At 36.0% G+C, this 20,315-nt stretch overlaps 1 protein-coding gene across 4 annotated transcripts in view; it reads right to left on the minus strand.

The window, feature by feature from the left end:
• SYCP1 (synaptonemal complex protein 1) overlaps nucleotides 1–20,315 on the minus strand; it is a 141,507-nt gene that overhangs the window by 43,166 nt on the left and 78,026 nt on the right. For 3 of the 4 annotated variants that reach the window (XR_001114183.2, XM_012500321.2, XM_003268024.4), the window contains exons 24-27: nucleotides 4,953–5,069; nucleotides 4,426–4,536; nucleotides 3,030–3,122; nucleotides 2,092–2,166 (exon numbers count right to left, since the gene is read on the minus strand). Coding sequence is in view for 3 of the 4 variants with exons in the window: in XM_012500321.2 (XP_012355775.1) it covers nucleotides 2,092–2,166; nucleotides 3,030–3,122; nucleotides 4,426–4,536; nucleotides 4,953–5,069 (396 nt within the window). In the remaining variant the exon portion in view is untranslated. The remainder of the gene's footprint in view (nucleotides 1–2,091; nucleotides 2,167–3,029; nucleotides 3,123–4,425; nucleotides 4,537–4,952; nucleotides 5,070–20,315) is intronic. The other variant, XM_012500322.2, reaches the window with a different exon arrangement.

The raw sequence follows: 20,315 nt of genomic DNA on the forward strand, positions 1-20,315 counted from the left end.
GTTGGACTCTAGCATTTCTGATAAGAACCTGACCATCTTTCAAGGTCAGTGAGGCTCTGGCATTCCCGATAAGAACTGGACCAGATCCAGTCTGCTGAAGACAAGACAGACTCCAACACTGACTTTTCGCTGATTTTTTTCCTCATTATAATATCATTTTAATACTAAAATCACCACCCAAGGCAGGGTTTTTCCACCATTTTCTGATCAGGCAATGTATGTCAGAGCATGATGCCCCATTGTGCAAATGCAAAGAAAATTTCACCTAAACATGCTTGTACATCATTTCAGTTTCTGCCTCAGCTTCTAAAATGACAGGAGCTGAGCCTCAGGGAGCTAGCACCGAGATCCGTTTGCCGTAAACTGTTCCCTTGCTTTGACTGAGCCACAAGCCTATTAAACCTTCCCTGAGAAAAATGTCTCTTTGGCCTGGTGTTAATTTCTACTTATGTGAGAGCCAAAGAACTTGGGATACAAGCTACAGTAACAGAATTCTTATTTATGTTTACTGACTAGAGTAAAAAGTAAAGATTGCTGAGGGTTTAATAGCATCGAGAGTTAAGCCATAGAAGAATTCCTCTTCTACTGAAACAGTAGGATAAAGGTAAGCATGAATCTTATCATTGCAGATGAAGGGAAAGCCATTTTGTTAGTTCTTTAATTGAAAATATAAAAATTTCAAAGCCCTGTACTCAGATAAAGGGAAAACAAAGATAAATAAGGCATAATTAGCCCTTGCAGAGCTTGCAATATAACACGGGGCACAGAGTGAAATAACCATTTTAACATTAAAAACAAAGTGCTATGAGAACACACACATATATATATAGTAAGCTCCCAACTATAAGATGAAAGATGTGTGAGATTTTCCAAGATAGAAAAGGATGAAAGGAATTAAATGCAGGAAACAAAATAAACAAATTCTCAGAGGCTTGAAATTGAAAGTGTATGTTACCTAAGCTGCTGCAGAGTGATTAAGAGAATAGGTTTGAAGCCATGCAAAAATAGACCTAGGTTTAAATTCTAGTCATTCTGCTCTCTTACTATGTAATCCTGAATAAATAATGTAATCTCTGTCAAAATAAAGATAATAATAAAGTATTGCATATAATATTGCTGTAAAGATTAAATTAAATGTAAGTAGGGTACTAAACACAGTTCCTATCTCATAGAAACCAAAAAAAGTATTTGTCATTTATAGTGTGAATCAATTCACTTTGCAAACTGTAAAACACTACAGAGATAGCCTTTTTTTCTTAAACATGATGAATAGCTTCAAAAAAAAGCATATCTAAATACATAAGCATTTTAATACGAGATAATATTACTCAAATACAGTATATTTAAAAGTGTTCCGGGGGAGGGATAGCATTAGGAAATATACCTAATGTTAAATGACGAGTTAATGGGTGCAGCACACTAACATGGCACATGTATACATATGTAACAAACCTGCATGTTGTGCACATGTACCCTAAAACTTAAAGTATAATAAAAAAAAAGGAAACATGCTAGAAGGATATACATTAAAAATGTTAACAGTATTTGCAGGAAAAAAAAAGTGTTTCTTTTCTTTTTATTTATTTATTTTTTTTTTTGAGACGGGAGTCTTGCTCTGTCTCCCAGGCTAGAGTGCAGTGGCGTGATCTCGGCTACTGCAAGCTCCGCCTCCCAGGTTCGTGCCATTCTCCTGCCTCAGCTTCCCGAGTAGCTGGGACTACAGCCTCCCGCCACGGCGCCCGGGTAATTTTTTGTATTTTTAGTAGAGATGGGGTTTCACCGTGTTAGCCAGGATGGTCTCGATCTCCTGACCTCATGATCCGCCTGCCTCGGCTTCCCAAAGTGCTGGGATTACAGCTGTGAGCCACAAAAGTGTTCCTTTTCTTAAAAGTACACTTATATTTACATATGTTTTGCATTTACATTAGGAAATTTTCTAAATGTTTCTAGAAAAAAGCTTATTGGAGAAAACTATTTTCTCATCCTGTTATTGAAATTTATCAAATTATTTTATAATATGACATAATTCTAAAAATGCAAAGTTGCTCCTAAACCTTACAATCATTTTATCTATAATGCCAAAAAACCTACCTTCTCTTCTCTTTCTATTTCAAGTTGCTTCTTAACAGACAAAAGTTCAGTTTTGAGATTGGATAGTTCAATCTCCTAAAGAAAAAGAAACATGAAGTTTAGAAGAGCTTCCATGTATTTCTCAAGACAATGAAAATATAAACTAGTGCTCTGAGTAAATTTAATATTGTAGAGAAATAAATTCACTCATAAAATGTAGATACTCTTAAAGTCAATTGATATAAAGGCTGCTAGCTTAACATAGCTAAAAACCTCATTTAAGCAAGTTTTTGGGCTGGGTGCAGTGGCTCATGCCTGTAATCCCAGCACTTCCCTGGGAGGCAGAGGCAGGTATATCACTCGAGGTCAGGAGTTTGAGGCAAGCCTGGCCAACATGGTGAAACCCCGTCTCTACTAAAAATATTAATACAAAAATTAGCGGGCTGTGGTGATGCACACCTGTAGTCCCAGCTACTCAAGAGGCTGAGGCCGGAGAATTGCTTGAACCCGGGAGGTGGAGGTTGCAGTGAGCCAAGATCATGCCAGTGCACTCCAGCCTGGGGGACAGAGAAAGACTCCATCTCAAAAAACAAAAACAAAAACAAAACAAAAAAAATCAAGTTTTTTATAGTTTTCTTTAAAGAAAAATTTAACACAAAGTATATCTCTCCTCATCCTCTCCCAATTTATCCCACTCTCTTCTCCCAATTTCAATCACAGCTCCAAACTTATTTGTTTACTGGAGTTTATAAAATTTCACTTGAAAAAATAGTTTGTTCCACTATTTCAAAAACTAAATTAGAAAAAAAATGTAACTAGAAGATCTATAATATCCCTTTCAGATTTAAGACTCTGATTCTATAGCTCAAAAATTAGTTTTACTTAATATTATTCTTTACCACCAGTCACTGCTGACATTATGAAAACTGGCCGTTACTGCTATTTTTTCTGTATCTCACCAAAGATGCTCTCAGTGATGACTGTTCTTGTTCTTTGCTCTTATAAAGTCCTAATTCTGAGTCTCTTTCTTCAATGATCTTATCATATTGGTGCTATATTAAACAAAGAAGACATTTTAGATATATTAAAACTGAATAGATTATAAGATTGACATCCTAACACATTTTAATATTTAATTTAGTATTTAATTAATTATTTAGTATTTAATTTTGCAGAAACTTATGTTTATAAATTCAGTAATATATATGGGTATATATTTTTAATATTTCAGTTATATTTTTTCATTCAAACAACCTCAACAGTGAAACACACAACAGTCTTGGAAATAACCTAAGAGCAAAAGATAATTCTTTTATTGGAAACATTGAATTTTAACATTTAAAAATGCCAGAAACACCAGGACTTCTACAAAACTGACTGATTCCAAATCTGGGACAGGAAATATAAGCCTCAAACTAGCATTAGGAGATATACCTAATGTAAATGACAAGTTAATGGGTGCAGCACACCAACATGGCACATGTATACATATGTGACAAACCTGCACATTGTGCACATGTACCCTAGAATTTAAAGTATAATATTAAAAAAATTATTACATCAAAAAAAGAAGCCTTAAACATTTTGTCATAACTCAAAGAAAGTTATCAGAGAAAATTACAGTTAAGTCAAAAGGACTTGCCAGTCAGCTTAAAGAGGCTCCTGCTAGCCAAAGGTGGGAAAATGTGAGTTATCAATAAGGACAGATGCTGCACTGGATTGAAACATACCAAATGTGTTTAAATCTATGAGTTTACAATGTTATTTAAATTATTTTTTAAATCCTCACCGGTTCCCTCATAATAATCTTGTATTCCAGCAGCTTTTTTTTTAAATGAATAGGTAGGTATACCCTACCTCTTCTCCAAATCTTAAGGAGAATGAGGCTTAATTCCTTAACAGATGGATGCTCTAAAATAACAATTAAAAATATAAGACACAAACACATCAAACACTAAGTATTTCATCTATTTATTCCTTTGATAAAAATTGATTTAGCCTATTATATGTTAGATATCAATGAGATACTTATCCTGGTTATGTACTTAAAAATATATAAGGTAGAAAGTGCTGTAAGAGACTATTAGGAGAATCCAGAAAAAGAGTGATCACTTCCATTCATCACAGATAACAAAGAGAGATGTCCTCAAGGATGTGACACACAGGCTCAACTTTGTATGGTTAAGATCTGAACTTGAAGAAATGGGCATCAAGGGTATTCTAGCTATAGTCAGTCACTGTTGCATAGACAATAATCTTCTCTGACAAATATGAATACTATCTTGATTTCACCATTATTTAACAGAAATATGGCTCCAATTAATAATTTTCATTATATAAGAAGAAAAAAATTACCTTATGTTTTTCCATAAGTGCTACCATTTCAGCTATTTTATGTTGACATCGTTTATCAATTTCTTTCTGTAATTTTACTGCTTCATCGGCTATTACTTTTGCTTTCTCAACCTATCAAATAAGCAAAAAAGAAGTTTCTTAAAATAAATGCACAAAAAACAAACTTAAGTGTAAAAAGTATATGTTCTACTTAAATAAAAGCAAACCTCAAACACGAGGAAACTGGAAAAACAAGTAGAAAATGCACTGTTTGGGGTTTTTTCAGGGTGTTCTATGAAGTAAGATGACAGTATACCACTGTGGCAATCATTTAATCCTTTCAAAATAATTATATACTCAAATACTTAGAATAGCAAGGATACTTTTAGCTTCTATAAAAACTGATAAACTGACCCTTATATAAATTTACTAAACGTTTTTTAAAATCATAATTTAAAAATTAAGATTTTTTTACTTTTCTCTTAAAATCCTAATAAAAATATAGATTTTTAGTATAATAAGTTCTTAATACATTAAGTTTTTCCCACCTCTTCTAAAAGATTTTCTTCTGATATCTTTTTGTCCTCAATTTCTTTCTGATAGGTGTCCGTGATTTCTCCAAATTTCTGTTTGGCACTTTCTAGTTCTAACTCTAATTTATTGACCTTTAAGTAAAAAAAAATAGCATGAATATTAGTAAATGCTATGGATTACTTGAAAACATTCCATATTCATTTTGTGGTTTTGTGAATCTTAAAAGATTACTTATTCGTGGAAATTAGGTTGGATCACTTTCCTTACATTTTCATATGGTGAGAAGTGTTTTGTTTTCACAAAATCTATCTTCTCCCCTAAAATATGTATTTTGTCTTGACGAGTAATATAAAATAAAAACCCGTGCATTTATTTTTAATGAATTTCTCAACAACATTTACATTGGTTACTCTCACTCAGTTTAACATGTTTTATTAGAATAAGTATTTCCATTGTGCAGTAAACTCATGTGATTCAAAGTAAAGGCATATTCTTAATGAGATTAATTTTCTATAAAGAAGCAACAACTTCCATTTATATTATTCTTACATAGTTTGTGTAAATATTTACTGAGCTGTGTAGATATAATTCAAATATAGAAATTATCAAGAGGGAAGGAAAGCCCTGAATTAGCACCCTTCATATTCACTTTTATCTTAGGGCTAAATTAATACTGGAAAGGTGTTATACGGCAGGGACAGGAATTGGGAAGAGGGTTATGGGTAATATAATGATGAATCAGACTGTATTTTGTACATGAGTCAATCATCGACTTTAAAATACAGACCATTACCAATATTGATAAAAGCTATTAAATGCCCCTCCCTCTTCATTAGTTTTCCCCTACTGCCCTTTCAAGCATAAAAAACATTCTTAATTTATATTCCCTTACTCTTCTTTATAGATTCATTGCATAATTATGTGTCCCTAAACAATATTTCAAGATTTTTTTTTGAACTTCATATAAATGTTTTCTTAGTACATTATTTTTCTGGCTTGCTTTTCTCATTGAACAGTTATGTTTGAGGTATTTATGTGTAAAAATACAGCTCTTTCATTTTCACTGCTGAGTGGTGTTCTATTGTATGAATATAACACTGTTTATGTAATCAATTGTTCAGGGCACTGAGTTGTCTCCATTTTGGGACTGGTATGCACACAATAGTGCTATGAATGTTCTTGTAAACATCTCCTGGTGCAAATGTAGAATTTCTCTATAATATGTACCTAGGATTGGAATTGCCGGGTCATAAGGCAGATTACATATTCAACTTTAAAGATGACATTATTTTCTATATGCATTTATACCAATTTAAATTCTCAGCAACAAGGTTATGACTTTTCCTGCTTCACAACCTCACCAAGAGTTGATAGTGTCAGACAAAAGTATTTGACTGAAGTTTTGTTGTATTATTTGCATTTTCCAGAAAATTATGTAACATGTTTAACTCTTCAGGTTTTCTGTTCTGTGACCATCTCTGTTCATATATTTTACTCATTTATCTACTTGGTGCTTCATTTTCTTCTTAATTACATTTAATGGGTTCTAATCCTTTGTTCTTTATATATGTAAAGTTGGGATATTTCTCCAACTTTGAGGTTCGTTGCTTTACTTTCCAAGTAACCAGAAATTATTATAGCATATTTGAATGTATCAATATTTTCAAATATGGTTGTGTTTTTTAATCTTATTTAGGAAATCTTTCTTTACTACCAGGTCACAAAGATATTGTCCCACATCTTCTTCAAATGTTTTGAAGCCCTGCCCTTCACATTTATTTATATCCTTAAGGAATTTGTGTTTGTATGTAGTGTAGAGGTAGACTTTCATATTTTTCCATATAGATAGTCAAATGTTCTAGCACTACATATCTGCAATATCACTTCTGTATTGTGTCTAGTTACCATGTACCCCTGGATCTTTTTCTAGGCTTCTCTTTTATTCAATTGACTTGACAACTTCTGTGCCAATGTCATACTGTCTGAATTACCTTAGCTGTACAATTAATCTTTATATCTGGTAGGGCACATTTTCCTACTTTGTTCTTAAAGATTGCTTTAGTTATTCTTGGCCTATATGATCATTTTTGTTAAATAAAAAGTTGCACATATTCTAAATAATGTACACCCAATAATATGGCCTTGAAATAAAGACAAGTTAACAGAACTGCAAATAAGAGAACAGAAATCCACAATCATTGTGTAAAATTTTTAAACACATCTATCTCAGTCAACTACTTAATAAAACACAAATACAAAAAAGCAGAGGCTACAGAATAAAAAAAGATACACAAATATAAAGAATATAACTGGTATTCTTTACATAAAGGAACACTCAGTGGGAAATTTATAGCCTTGAAATGTGTACATTAGAAAGACTGAAAATCAATGATCTAAGAATTCATCTTAAGATAGGTCCAGGCTCAATGGCTCACACCTGTAACCTCAGCACTTTGGGAGACCGACATGGGCGGATCACTTGAGGCCAGGAGTTTAAGACCAGTCTGGCCAACATAATGAAACCCCGTCTCTACTAAAAATACAAAAATTAGCCGGCGTGGAGGCGCACGCCTGTAATCCCAACTACTCAGGAAGCTGAGGCAGGAGAGTTGCTTGAACCCAGGAGGTAGAGGTTGCAGTGAGCCGAGATCACAGCCACTGCACTCTAGGGTGGGTGACAGAGGCAGACTCCATCTCAAAAAAAAGGAAAAAAACTTCCCAAATTGACAAACTCCTGGTGACACTGATAAAGAAAAAAACAAAAGAAGGAACAAATAACCAACATCAGATTAAAAACAGGCTATTACTGTTTTTAACAGTAAATGCTACAGACAATTCTGAAACTGTAGAAAATGTGGATGAACTGGATGAAACCCAGAAAAATATTATTTATCAAACTTGAAGAAATAGGACAACTAAGTTATACTGTAACTACGATTAAATTGCTTCAGAAATTAAAAGCCTTTGCATAAAGAGAACTCTAGGCCCAGTAGCTTTCATTGATGAGTTCAACTTCACTGAGACATAATTTACATATAATAAAATACATGGTTTTAAGTGTAAAGTTTAATAAGCTTTGACAAATTGTTTTTAAAACCATGTAATGCCAATCAAGACACAATTTCCATAATCCCAGAAAGTTCCCTCATATCTCTTAACAAACTAATAGTACCCCACTGAGGCAACCATTGTTCTTTCTGTCTCCATAAATTGGTTTTGTCGATTCAAAAACTTCATTTAAATGAAATCATGACAAACATACTCTCTTGTATATAAGTTATTCATTCAGCATATTACAAGACTCATCCATGTTCCTGTGAGTATCAGTAGGTCTTTTTTACTTCTGAGTAGTATTCCATTGTATGAATATACCAAATTTGTTTATCCAGTCTCTTCTTAAAGAACATTTTATGTGTTTCCATTTTTTATCATCGTGGATAAAGCTACCATGAATATTCTTGTACAAGGTTTTTAGTGGACATGTTTCCATTTATTTTAAGTAAATATCTAGGAAAATAATTGTTGGATCACACAGTAGATGCATGTTTAGTTTTAGAAGAAATCACCAAAACATTTTCCATACTGTATGGAATACTGTATGTAGAGGCCACATTTAGTCTACCCATTCATCTGTCAATGGACACATTGGTTGCTTCCAACTTTTGGCTATTGTGAATAATGTTGCTATGAACATAGGTGAACATGTATCTCTTTGAGACTATACTTTCAATTCTTTTAGGTATATATCTAGAAGTGAAATTAGTGGATCACATAGCTATTCTAATTTTATTTTTTTGAGGAACTACAAAATTGTTCTCCACAGTGACTGTACCATCTGACATTCCCACCAACAGCGCTCGAGAATTCCAATTTCTCCACAAACTCATTAACATGTTATTTTCTGTTCTTTCATTAGTACCCATTCTAATGGGTATGAGGTAATATCTCATGAGATTTTGATTTGCAATGATTAGTGATATTAAGCATATTTTCATTTTTATGTGCTTATTGGCCATTTGTGTATCTTTGGAGAAATACCTATTGAAGCCTTTTGCCCACATTTTATTTTATTTTTTTTCCAGGCAAAGATGAATTTATTGATGAATCCTACAAAGCTATTGAGGAAAAAATAATACCAATTCTAAACAAATGGTTCCAGAATATTGAAGAGGAGAGTATAGTTTCCACTCATTCTTCTTTTTTCCTTTATCAAACTTATTTATTTACTTATTTATTTTTTATTTTTTTAATTATACTTTAAGTTCTAGGGTACATGTGCACAATGTGCAGGTTTGTTACATACCTATACATGTGCCATGTTGGTGTGCTGCACCCATTAACTCGTCATTTACATTAGGTATATCTCCTAATGCTATCCCTCCCCCCTCCTCCCACCTCACAACAGGCCCTGGTGTGTGATGTTCCCCCACCCTGTGTCCAAGTGTTCTCATTGTTCAATTCACACCTATGAGTGAGAACATACGGTGTTTGGTTTTCTGTCCTTGCAATAGTTTGCTCAGAATGATGGTTTCCAGCTTCATCCATGTCCCTACAAAGGACATGAACTCATCATTTTTTATGGCTGCATAGTATCCCATGGTGTATATGTGCCACATTTTCTTAATCCAGTCTATCATTGATGGACATTTGGGTTGGTTCCAAGTCTTTGCTATTGTGAATAGTGCCACAATAAACACACATGTGCATGTGTCTTTATAGCAGCACGATTTATAAACCTTTGGGTATATACCCAGTAATGGGATCTCTGGGTCAAATGGTATTTCTAGTTCTAGGTCCCTGAGGAATTGCCACACTGTCTTCCACAATGGTTGAACTAGTTTACAGTCCCACCAACAGTGTAAAAGTGTTCCTATTTCTCCACATCCTCTCCAGCACCTGTTGTTTCCTGACTTTTTAATGACTGCCATTCTAATTGGCATGAGATGGTATCTCACTGCAGTTTTGATTTGCATTTCTCTGATGGCCAGTGATGATGAGCATTTTTTCATGTGTCTGTTGGCTGCATAAATGTCTTCTTTTGAGAAGTGTGTCTCTTCATATCCTTCAGCCACTTTTTGATGGGGTGGTTTGATTTTTTTCTTGTAAATTTGTTTAAGTTCTTTGTAGATTCTGGATATTAGCCATTTGTCAGATGGGTAGATTGTAAAAATTTTCTCCCATTCTGTAGATTTCCTGTTCACTCTGATGGTAGTTTCTTTTGCTGTGCACAAGCTCTTTAGCTTAATTAGATCCCATTTGTCAATTTTAGATTTTGTTGCCTTTGCTTTTGGTGTTTTAGTCATGAAGTCCTTGCCCATGCCTATGTCCTGAATGGTATTGCCTAGGTTTTCTTCTAGGGTTTTTATGGTTTTAGTTCTAACATTTAAGTCTTTAATCCATCTTTAATTAATTTTTGTATAAGGTGTAAGGAACGGATCCAGTTTCAGCTTTCTACATATGGCTAGCCAGTTTTCCCAGCACCACTAGTTAAATAGGGAATCCTTTCCCCATTTCTTGTTTTTGTCAGGTTTGTCAAAGATCAGATGGTTGTAGATGTGTGGTATTATTTCTGAGGGCTCTGTTCTGTTCCATTGGTCTATATCTCTGTTTTGGTACAAGTACCATGCTGTTTTGGTTACTGTAGCCTTGTAGTATAGTTTGAAATCAGGTAGCATGATGCCTCCAGCTTTGTTCTTTTGGCTTAGGATTGTCTTGGCAATGAGGGCTCTTTTTTGGTTCCATATGAACTTTAAAGAAGTTTTTTCCAATTCTGTGAAGAAAGTGATTGGTACCTTAATGGGGATGGCACTGAATCTATAAAATGCCTTGGGCAGTATGGCCATTTTCATGATATTGATTCTTCCTTTCCATGAGCATGGAATGTTTTTCCATTTGCTGTGTCCTCTTTTATTTCATTGAGCAGTGGTTTGTAGTTCTCCTTGAAGAGGTCCTTCACATCCCTTTTAAGTTGGATTCCTAGGTATTTTATTCTCTTTGAAGCAATTGTGAATGGGAGTTCACTCATGATTTGGCTCTCTGTCTGTTATTGGTGTATAGGAATGCTTGTGATTTTTGCACATCGATTTTGTATTCTGAGACTTTGGGGAAGTTGCTTGCTTATCAGCTTAAGGAGATTTGGGGCTGAGACGATGGGGTTTTCTAAATATGCAACCATGTCATCTGCAAACAGGGACAATTTGACTTCCTCTTTTCCTAATTGAATACCCTTTATTTCTTTCTCTTGCCTGATTGCTCTGGCCAGAACTTCCAACACTATGTTGAATAGGAGTGGTGAGAGAGGGCATCCCTGTCTTGTACCCATTTTCAAAGGGAATGCTTCCAGTTTTTGCCCACTCATTATGATATTGGCTGTGGGTTTTTCATAAATAGCTCTTATTATTTTGAGATACGTTCCATCAATACCTAGTTTATTGAAAGATTTTAGCATGAAGGACTATTGAATTTTATCAAAGGCCTTTTCTGCATCTATTGAGATAATCATGTCGTTTTTGTCTTTGGTTCTGTTTATGTGATGGATTACTTTTATTAATTTGCATATGTTGAACCAGCCTTGCATCCCAGGGATGAGGCCAACTTGATTGTGGTGGATAAGCTTTGTGATGTGCTGCTGGATTCGGTTTGCCAGTATTTTATTGAGGATTTTTGCATCGATGTTCATCAGGGACATTGGTCTAAAATTCTCTTTTTTTGTTGTGTCTCTGCCAGGCTTTGGTATCAGGATGATGCTGGCCTCATAAAATGAGTTAGGGAGGATTCCCTCTTTTTCTATCGATTGGAATAGTTTCAGAAGGAATGGTACCAGCTCCTCTTTGTACCTCTGATAGAATTCGGCTGTGAATCCGTCTGGTCCTCAACTTATTTTGGTTGGTAGGCTACTAATTATTGCCTCAATTTCAGAGCCTTATTGGTCTATTCAGGGATTCAACTTCTTCTTGGTTTAGTCTTAGGAGGGTGTATGTGTCACGGAATTTATCCATTTCTTCTAGATTTTCTAGTTTATTTGCGTAGAGGTGTTTATAGTATTCTCTGATGGTAGTTTGTATTTCTGTGGGATCAGTGGTGATATCCCCTTTATCATTTTTTATTGCATCTATTTGATTCTTCTCTCTTTTATTCTGTATTAGTCTTGCTAGCAGTCTGTCAATTTTGTTGATCCTTTCAAAAAACCAGCTCCTGGATTCATTGATTTTTTGAAGGGTTTTTTGTGTCTCCGTCTCCTTCAGTTCTGCTCTGATCTTAGTTATTTCTTGCCTTCTGCTAGCTTTTGAATGTGTTTGCTCTTGCTTCTCTAGTTGTTTTAATTGTGATGTTGGTGTGTCAGTTTTAGGTCTTTCCTGCTTTCTTTTGTGGGCATTTAGTGATATAAATTTCCCTCTACACACTGTTTTAAATGTGTCCCAGAGATTCTGGTATGTTGTGTCTTTCTTCTCATTGGTTTCAAGGAACATATTTATTTTTGCCTTCATTTCGTTATGTACCCAGTAGTCATTCAGGAGCAGGTTGTTCAGTTTCCATGTAGTTGAGTGGTTTTGAGTGAGTTTCTTAATCCTGAGTTCTAGTTTGATTGCACTGTGGTCTGAGAGACAGTTTGTTATAATTTCTGTTCTTTTACATTTGCTGAGGAGAGCTTTAATTCCAACTATGTGGTCAATTTTGGAATAGGTGTGGTGTAGTGCTGAAAATAATGTATATTCTGTTGATTTGGGGTGGCGAGTTCTGTAGATGTCTATTAGGTCGGCTTGGTGCAGAGCTGGTTCAATTCCTGGATATCCTTGTTAACTTTCTGTCTCGTTGATCTGTCTAATGTTGACAGTGGGGTGTTAAAGTCTCCCATTATTATTGTGTGGGAGTCTAAGTACCTTTGTAGTCTCCAAGGACTTGATTTATGAATCTGGGTGCTCCTGTATTGGGTGCATATATATTTAGGATAGTTAGCTCTTCTTGTTGAATTGATCCCTTTACCATTATGTTATGGTCTTCTTTGTCTCTTTTGATCTTTGTTGGTTTAAAGTCTGTTTTATCAGAGACTGGGATTGCAACCCCTGCTTTTTTTGTGTTCCATTTGCCTGGAGATCTTCCTCCATCCCTTGATTTTGAGCCTATGCATGTCTCTGCACATGAGATGGGTCTCCTGAATACAGCACACTGATGGGTCTTGACTCTTTATCCAATTTGCCAGTCTGTGTCTTTTAATTGGAGCATTTAGCCCATTTACATTTAAGGTTAATATTGTTATGTGTGAATTTGATCCTGTCATGATGATGTGAGCTGGTTATTTTGCCATTAGTTGATGCACTTTCTTCCTAGCATCGATGGTCTTTACAATTCGGCATGTTTTTGCAGTGATTGGCTGGTACTGGTTGTTCCTTTCCATGTTTAGTGCTTCCTTCAGGAGCTCTTGTAAGGCAGGCCTGGTGGTGACAAAAATCTCTCAGCATTTGCTTGTCTGTAAAGGATTTTATTTCTCCTTCACTTATGAAGCTTAGTTTGGCTGGATATGAAATTCTGTGTTGAAAACTCTTTTCTTTAAGAATGTAGAATATTGGCCCCCACTCTCTTGTGGCTTGAAAGAATATTGCTTTCTTTTCCCTAAGAAATCTTTGCTGACCTTCAGGCCATGAAAGTACCCCCCTACGTTTTCTTCTAAAGGCTTCTGAGTTCAAGATTTTATGCCTATAACCCATTTAAAATTAATGTTTGTATATGATCTGATGTAAGGGTCAAGATTTGCTTTTTTTCTTTCCCATATGAATATCTGGTTATTCCAAATCATTTGTTGAAAGACTTTCATTTCTCTCCATTGATTTTTTGGCACCTTTGTTGAAAATTAACAGTCTGTACATTTAGTTTATTTCTAAACTTTCTATTAGATTCCACTGATCTCTTTGTCTGTCTTGAAAATAATACCTCATTGTCTTAAATACTATAGCTTTACAGCAAATCTTGAAATCAGGCAGCCTAAATCTTCCAATTTTGTTCTACTTTCTCAAAATTGTTGGGTATTTTGATGTTCACATGCATTTTACAAGCAGTATGTAAAAGTCTACTAAAAAATACTGCTGAAATTATGATGGTGACTCAATCTCTAGATGAATTTGGTGAAATCTGACATTTTAAAAGCATTAAACATCCAATCAGTGAATACGGTACATATGTATTTACTTAGGTCTTCTTTCATTGGTCTCAGTAATGTTCAGTACTGTTCTCTGTATGGGTCTTGCACACATTTTGTAAAATTTATCCCTATTTAATGGATTTTTATGCTACTGTAAATGGTATCATGTTTTAAAATTAATTTTTCAATTACTAGCTGTTAGCATATAGAAATAAAATTGATTTTTGGCCATTGACCTTGTATCCAGTGACTTTGTCAAATTCATTTACTAATCTTGTAGTGACTTTGTAGAAACCTCAGAAATTTCCATGTAGATAGTCATGTCATTTATGAAGAGACAGTTTTACGTATTCCTTTCTCATTTGTATATATTTATTTTTGTTGCCAGAACCTCCAGTACGATGTTGAATAGGTGTGGTAAGAGCAGACATTGCTCTTGACACTGCCTTTCATCAGTAAATAGGATGCTAACTGTAGGTATTTTGTAGATGTTCTTTATCAGATTGGAGAAGTCCTCATCTATTCCTAGTTTGCTGAAAGTTTTTTTTTAGTCATGAATGAGTGTTCAATTCTGTCAAATGCCTTTCTGCAACTATTGAGATAATTATATTATTTTTCTCCTTTATTACTTGATACAGTAAATGACACTGATAGCTTCAAATTTTAAACCAACCTTACATTTCTGATAAATCCCATTCCTAATAAATTGCTTGATGTAATATGGTTTTTATCATGTATTAAAATCTAGATTAGATTTACTGATACTTTATTAAGAATTTTATATTTATACTCATATTCATAGGGATATTGGCCTGTAATTTTCTTTTATTATAATGTCTTTGTTAGGATTTGGTATCAAAAACCTACTTGAGAATTGTTTTCACTCTTCTATTTTTTGTGGAAGACTGGTATTATTTCTTCTAAAGTGTTCGACAGAATTTACCAGTGAAATCATCCAGATCTGGATTTTTCTCCAGGAGATATTTTAATGACAAATTCAACTTCCCTAAAAGGTATATAAGAAATTTGCCCATTTTATCTACATTTCAAATTTACTGGCATGAAGTAATCCATCACAGTCCCTCCTTTCTTATCTTTTTAATGCTTGTATTATCTGTACTTATGATGTACTCTTTCATTCTTGCCTGTAGTGAATTTTACTTTCTCCCCCTTTTTTTGTGGTCAGTTCTGCTAGGGTTTATCAGCTTTATTGATATTTTCAAATAATCAACTTTTGACTTCATTTAATTGTTTCTCCTATTTATTTGATATATCTTATTCTAATTATTTCCTTTTGTCTACTTTCTGTGAATTTAATTTGCACACTTTTTTAGTTTCTAGATAAAAACCTAGGTCACTTCTTCTTTTCTAAAACAAACATTTAAAACTCTAAATTTCCCTCTAAGAGCTGCTTTATTTGTACCCTACAAATTTTTATGTTTTATGTCTATCATCATTCCGTTTAAAATTTTCCTTGTGATTTCTTCTTTGGCCCATGAATTATTTACTAGTCTGATGTTTAATTCCCAAATATTTGGGCTTTTCCAGATATCTTATACTTACCTACTCCTGATTCAATTCTACTGGAGTGAGAGAACATATTCTGTAAGACTTTAGTCTTCTGAAATGTATGGAGACTTGTTTATGGCTCAGCATGTAGTCTATTTTGGTAAACATTCTATGTGAATTTCAACAGAATTTATAGTTGCAGATATAGTGTTCTATAAATATCAATTAAATCAAGGTAGTTAATAGTGATGTTCAGGTTTTCTACATCCTTACAGATGTTTTAATAATTGTTCTATCAGTTGTTGAAAGGGGATATGAGTATGGCATTTTCTATTGCTCATTTTTTCAAGTTTTTGCTTCATTTATTTTGAAGCTCTATTATTAGGTGCAAAGATATACCTAATTAATTGTTATATCTTTTTAATGAATTGACACCTTTATCATTATAAAATGCCCCTACTGATTTTTAATAATACTACATGTCCCCAGCCCCAGCGACACAGAAGACGGGTGATTTCTGCATTTCTGCTTGAGGTACCGGTTTCATCTCACTAGGGAGTGCCTAACAGTGGGTGCAGGACAGTCGGTGAAGCGCACTGTGCGCGAGCCGAAGCAGGGCGAGGCATTGCCTCACTCGGGAAGCGCAAGGGGTCAGGGAGTTCCCTTTCTAGTCAAAGAAAGGGGAAGCAGACGGCACCTGGAATATCGGGTCAGTCCCATCCTAATACTGCGCTTTTCCAACGGGCCTGGAAAACGGCACACTAGGAGATTGTGTCCCGCACCTGGCTCGGAGGGTCCTATGCCCACGGAGTCTCGCTAATTGCTAGCACAGCAGTCTGAGATCAAGCTGCGAGGCGGCAGCGAGGCTGGGGGAGGGGCGCCCGCCATTGCCCAGGCTTGCTTAGGTAAACAAAGCAGCCAGGAAGCTTGAACTGGGTGGAGCCCACCACAGCTCAAGGAGGCCTGCCTACCTCTGTAGGCTCCACCTCTGGGGGCAGGGCACAGACAAACAAAAACTCTGCAAGAACTTCCACAGACTTAAATGTCTCTGTCTGACTGACAGCTTTGAAGAGAGTAGTGGTTCTCCCAGCATGCAGCTGGAGATCTGAGAACGGTCAGACTGCCTCCTAAAGTGGGTCCCTCACCCCTGAGCAGCCTAACTGGGAGGCACCCCCCAGTAGGGACAGACTGACACCTCATTCAACCCGGTACTTCTCTGAGACAAAACTTTCAGAGGAACTATCAGACAGCTGAATTTGTGGTCTCACAAAATCCGCTGTTCTGCAGCCACCGCTGCTGACACCCAGCCAAACAGGGTCTGGAGTGCACCTCCAGTAAACTCCAACAGACCTGCAGCTGAGGGTCCTGTCTGGTAGAAGGGAAACTGACAAACAGAAAGGACATCCACACCAAAAACCCATCTGTACATCACCACCATCAAAGACAAAAAGTAGATAAAACCACAAAGATGGGGAAAAAACAGACCAAAAAAACTGGAAACTCTAAAAAACAGAGCACCTCTCCTCCTCCAAAGGAACGCAGTTCCTCACCAGCAACGGAACAAAGCTGGACGGAGGATGACTTTGATGAGTTGAGAGAAGAAGGCTTCAGACGATCAAACTACTCTGAGCTACGAGAGGAAATTCAAAACAACAGGAAAGAAGTTAAAAACTTTGAAAAAAAATTAGAAGAATGGATAACTAGAATAACCAATGGAGAGAAGGGCTTCAAGGAGCTGATGGAGGTGAAAGCCAAGTTTCGAGAACTACGCGAAGATTGCAGAAGCCTCAGTAGCAGATGCGATCAACTGGAAGAAAGGGTATCGCTGATGGAAGATGAAATGAATGAAATGAAGAGAGAAGGGAAGTTTAGAGAAAAAAGGATAAAAAGAAATGAACAAAGCCTCCAAGAAATTTGGGACTATGTGAAAAGACCAAACCTACGTCTGATTGGTGTACCTGAAAATGATGGGGAGAATGGAACCAAGTTGGAAAACACTCTGCAAGATATTATCCAGGAGAACTTCCCAAATCTAGCAAGGTAGGCCAGCATTCAGATTCAGGAAATACAGAGAACGCCACAAAGATACTCCTCGAGAAGGGCAACTCCAAGACACATTATTGTCAGATTCACCAAAGTTGAAATGAAAGAAAAAATGTTAAGGGCAGCCAGAGAGAAAGGTCGGGTTACCCACAAAGGGAAGCCCATCAGACTAACAGCTGATCTCTCAGCAGAAACTCTACAAGCCAGAAGAGAGTGGGGGCCGATATTCAACATTCTTAAAGAAAAGAATTTTCAACCCAGAATCTCCTATCCCGCCAAACTAAGCTTCATAAGTGAAGGAGAAATAAAACACTTTACAGACAAGCAAACGCTGAGTGATTTTGTCACCACCAGGCCTGCCCTAAAAGAGCTCCTGAAGGAAGCACTAAACATGGAAAGGAACAACTGGTACCAGCCACTGCAAAACATGCCAAATTGTAAAGACCATCGAGACTAGGAAGAAACTATAGCAACTAACGAGCAAAATAACCAACTAACATCATAATGACAGGATCAGATTCACACATAACAATATTAACATTAAATGTAAATGGGCTAAATGCTCCAATCAAAAGACACAGACTGGCAAACTGGATAAGGAGTCAGGACCCATCAGTGTGCTGTATTCAGGAAACCCATCTCACGTGCAGAGACACACATAGACTCAAAATAAAGGGATGGAGGAAGATCTATCAAGCAACTGGAAAACAAAAAAAGGCAGGGGTTGCAATCCTAGTCTCTGATAAAATAGACTTTAAACCAACAAAGATCAAAAGAGACAAAGAAGGCCATTACATAATGGTAAAGGGATCAATTCAACAAGAAGAGCTAACTATCCTAAATATATATGCACCCAACACAGGAGCACCCAGATTCATAAAGCAAGTCCTGAGTGACCTACAAAGGGACTTAAACTCCCACACAATAATAATGGGAGATTTTAACACCCCACTGTCAGCATTAGACAGATCAACGAGACAGAAAGTTAACAAGGATATCCAGGAATTGAACTCAGCTCTACATAAAGTGGACCTAATAGACATCTACAGAACTCTCCACCCCAAGTCAACAGAATATACATTTTTTTCAGCACCACACCACACCTATTCCAAAATTGACCACATAGTTGGAAGTAAAGCTCTCCTCAGCAAATGTAAAAGAACAGAAATTATAACAAACTGTCTCTCAGACCACAGTGCAATCAAACTAGAACTCAGGATTAAGAAACTCACTCAAAACCGCTCAACTACATGGAAACTGAACAACCTGCTCCTGAATGACTATTGGGTACATAATGAAATGAAGGCAGAAATAAAGACGTTCTTTGAAACCAATGAGAACAAAGACACAACATACCAGAATCTCTGGGACACATTCAAAGCAGTGTGTAGAGGGAATTTATAGCACTAAATGCCCACAAGAGAAAGCAGGAAAGATCCAAAATTGACTCCCTAACATCACAATTAAAAGAACTAGAAAAGCAAGAGCAAACACATTCAAAAGCTAGCAGAAGGCTAGAAATAACTAAAATCAGAGCTGAACTGAAGGAAATAGAGACACAAAAAACCCTTCAAAAAATTAATGAATCCAGGAGCTGGTTTTTTGAAAAGATCAACAAAATTGATGGACCGCTAGCAAGACTAATAAAGAAGAAAAGAGAGAAGAATCAAATAGATGCAATAAAAAACGAAAAAGGGGATATCACCACCGATCCCACAGAAATACAATCTACCATCAGAGAATACTACAAACACCTCTATGCAAATAAACTAGAAAATCTAGAAGAAATGGATAAATTCCTCGACAAATACACCCTCCCAAGACTAAACCAGGAAGAAGTTGAATCTCTGAATAGACCAATAACAGGTTCTGAAATTGTGGCAATAATCAATAGCTTACCAACCAAAAAGAGTCCAGGACCTGATGGATTCACAGCTGAATTCTACCAGAGGTACAAGGAGGAACTGGTACCATTCCTTCTGAAACTATTCCAATCATAGAAAAAGAGGGAATCCTCCCTAACACATTTTATGAAGCCAGCATGTCCTGATACCAAAACCTGGCAGAGACATAACCAAAAAAGAGAATTTCAGACCAATATCCTTGATGAACATTGATGCAAAAATCCTCAATAAAATACTGGCAAACCGAATCCAGCAGCACATCAAAAAGCTTATCCACCATGATCAAGTGGGCTTCATCCCTGGGATGCAAGGCTGGTTCAACATACGCAAATCAATAAATGTAATCCAGCATATAAACAGAACCAAAGACAAAAACCACATGATTATCTCAATAGATGCAGAAAAGGCCTTTGACAAAATTCAACAACCCTTCATGCTAAAAACTCTCAATAAATTAGGTATTGATGGGACGTATCTCAAAATAATAAGAGCTATCTACGACAAACCCACAGCCAATATCATACTGAATGGGCAAAAACTGGAAGCATTCCCTCTGAAAACTGGCACAAGACAGGGATGCCCTCTCTCACCACTCCTATTCAACATAGTGTGGAAGTTCTGGCCAGGGCAATCAGGCAGGAGAAGGAAATAAAGGGTATTCATTAGGAAAAGAGGAAGTCAAATTGTCCCTGTTTGCAGATGACATGATTGTATATCTAGAAAACCCCATTGTCTCAGCCCAAAATCTCCTTAAGCTGATTAGCAACTTCAGCGAAGTCTCAGGA

The sequence above is a fragment of the Nomascus leucogenys genome, chromosome 12, assembly GCF_006542625.1.
Source record: "Nomascus leucogenys isolate Asia chromosome 12, Asia_NLE_v1, whole genome shotgun sequence".
Classification (NCBI taxonomy): Eukaryota; Metazoa; Chordata; class Mammalia; order Primates; family Hylobatidae; genus Nomascus; species Nomascus leucogenys.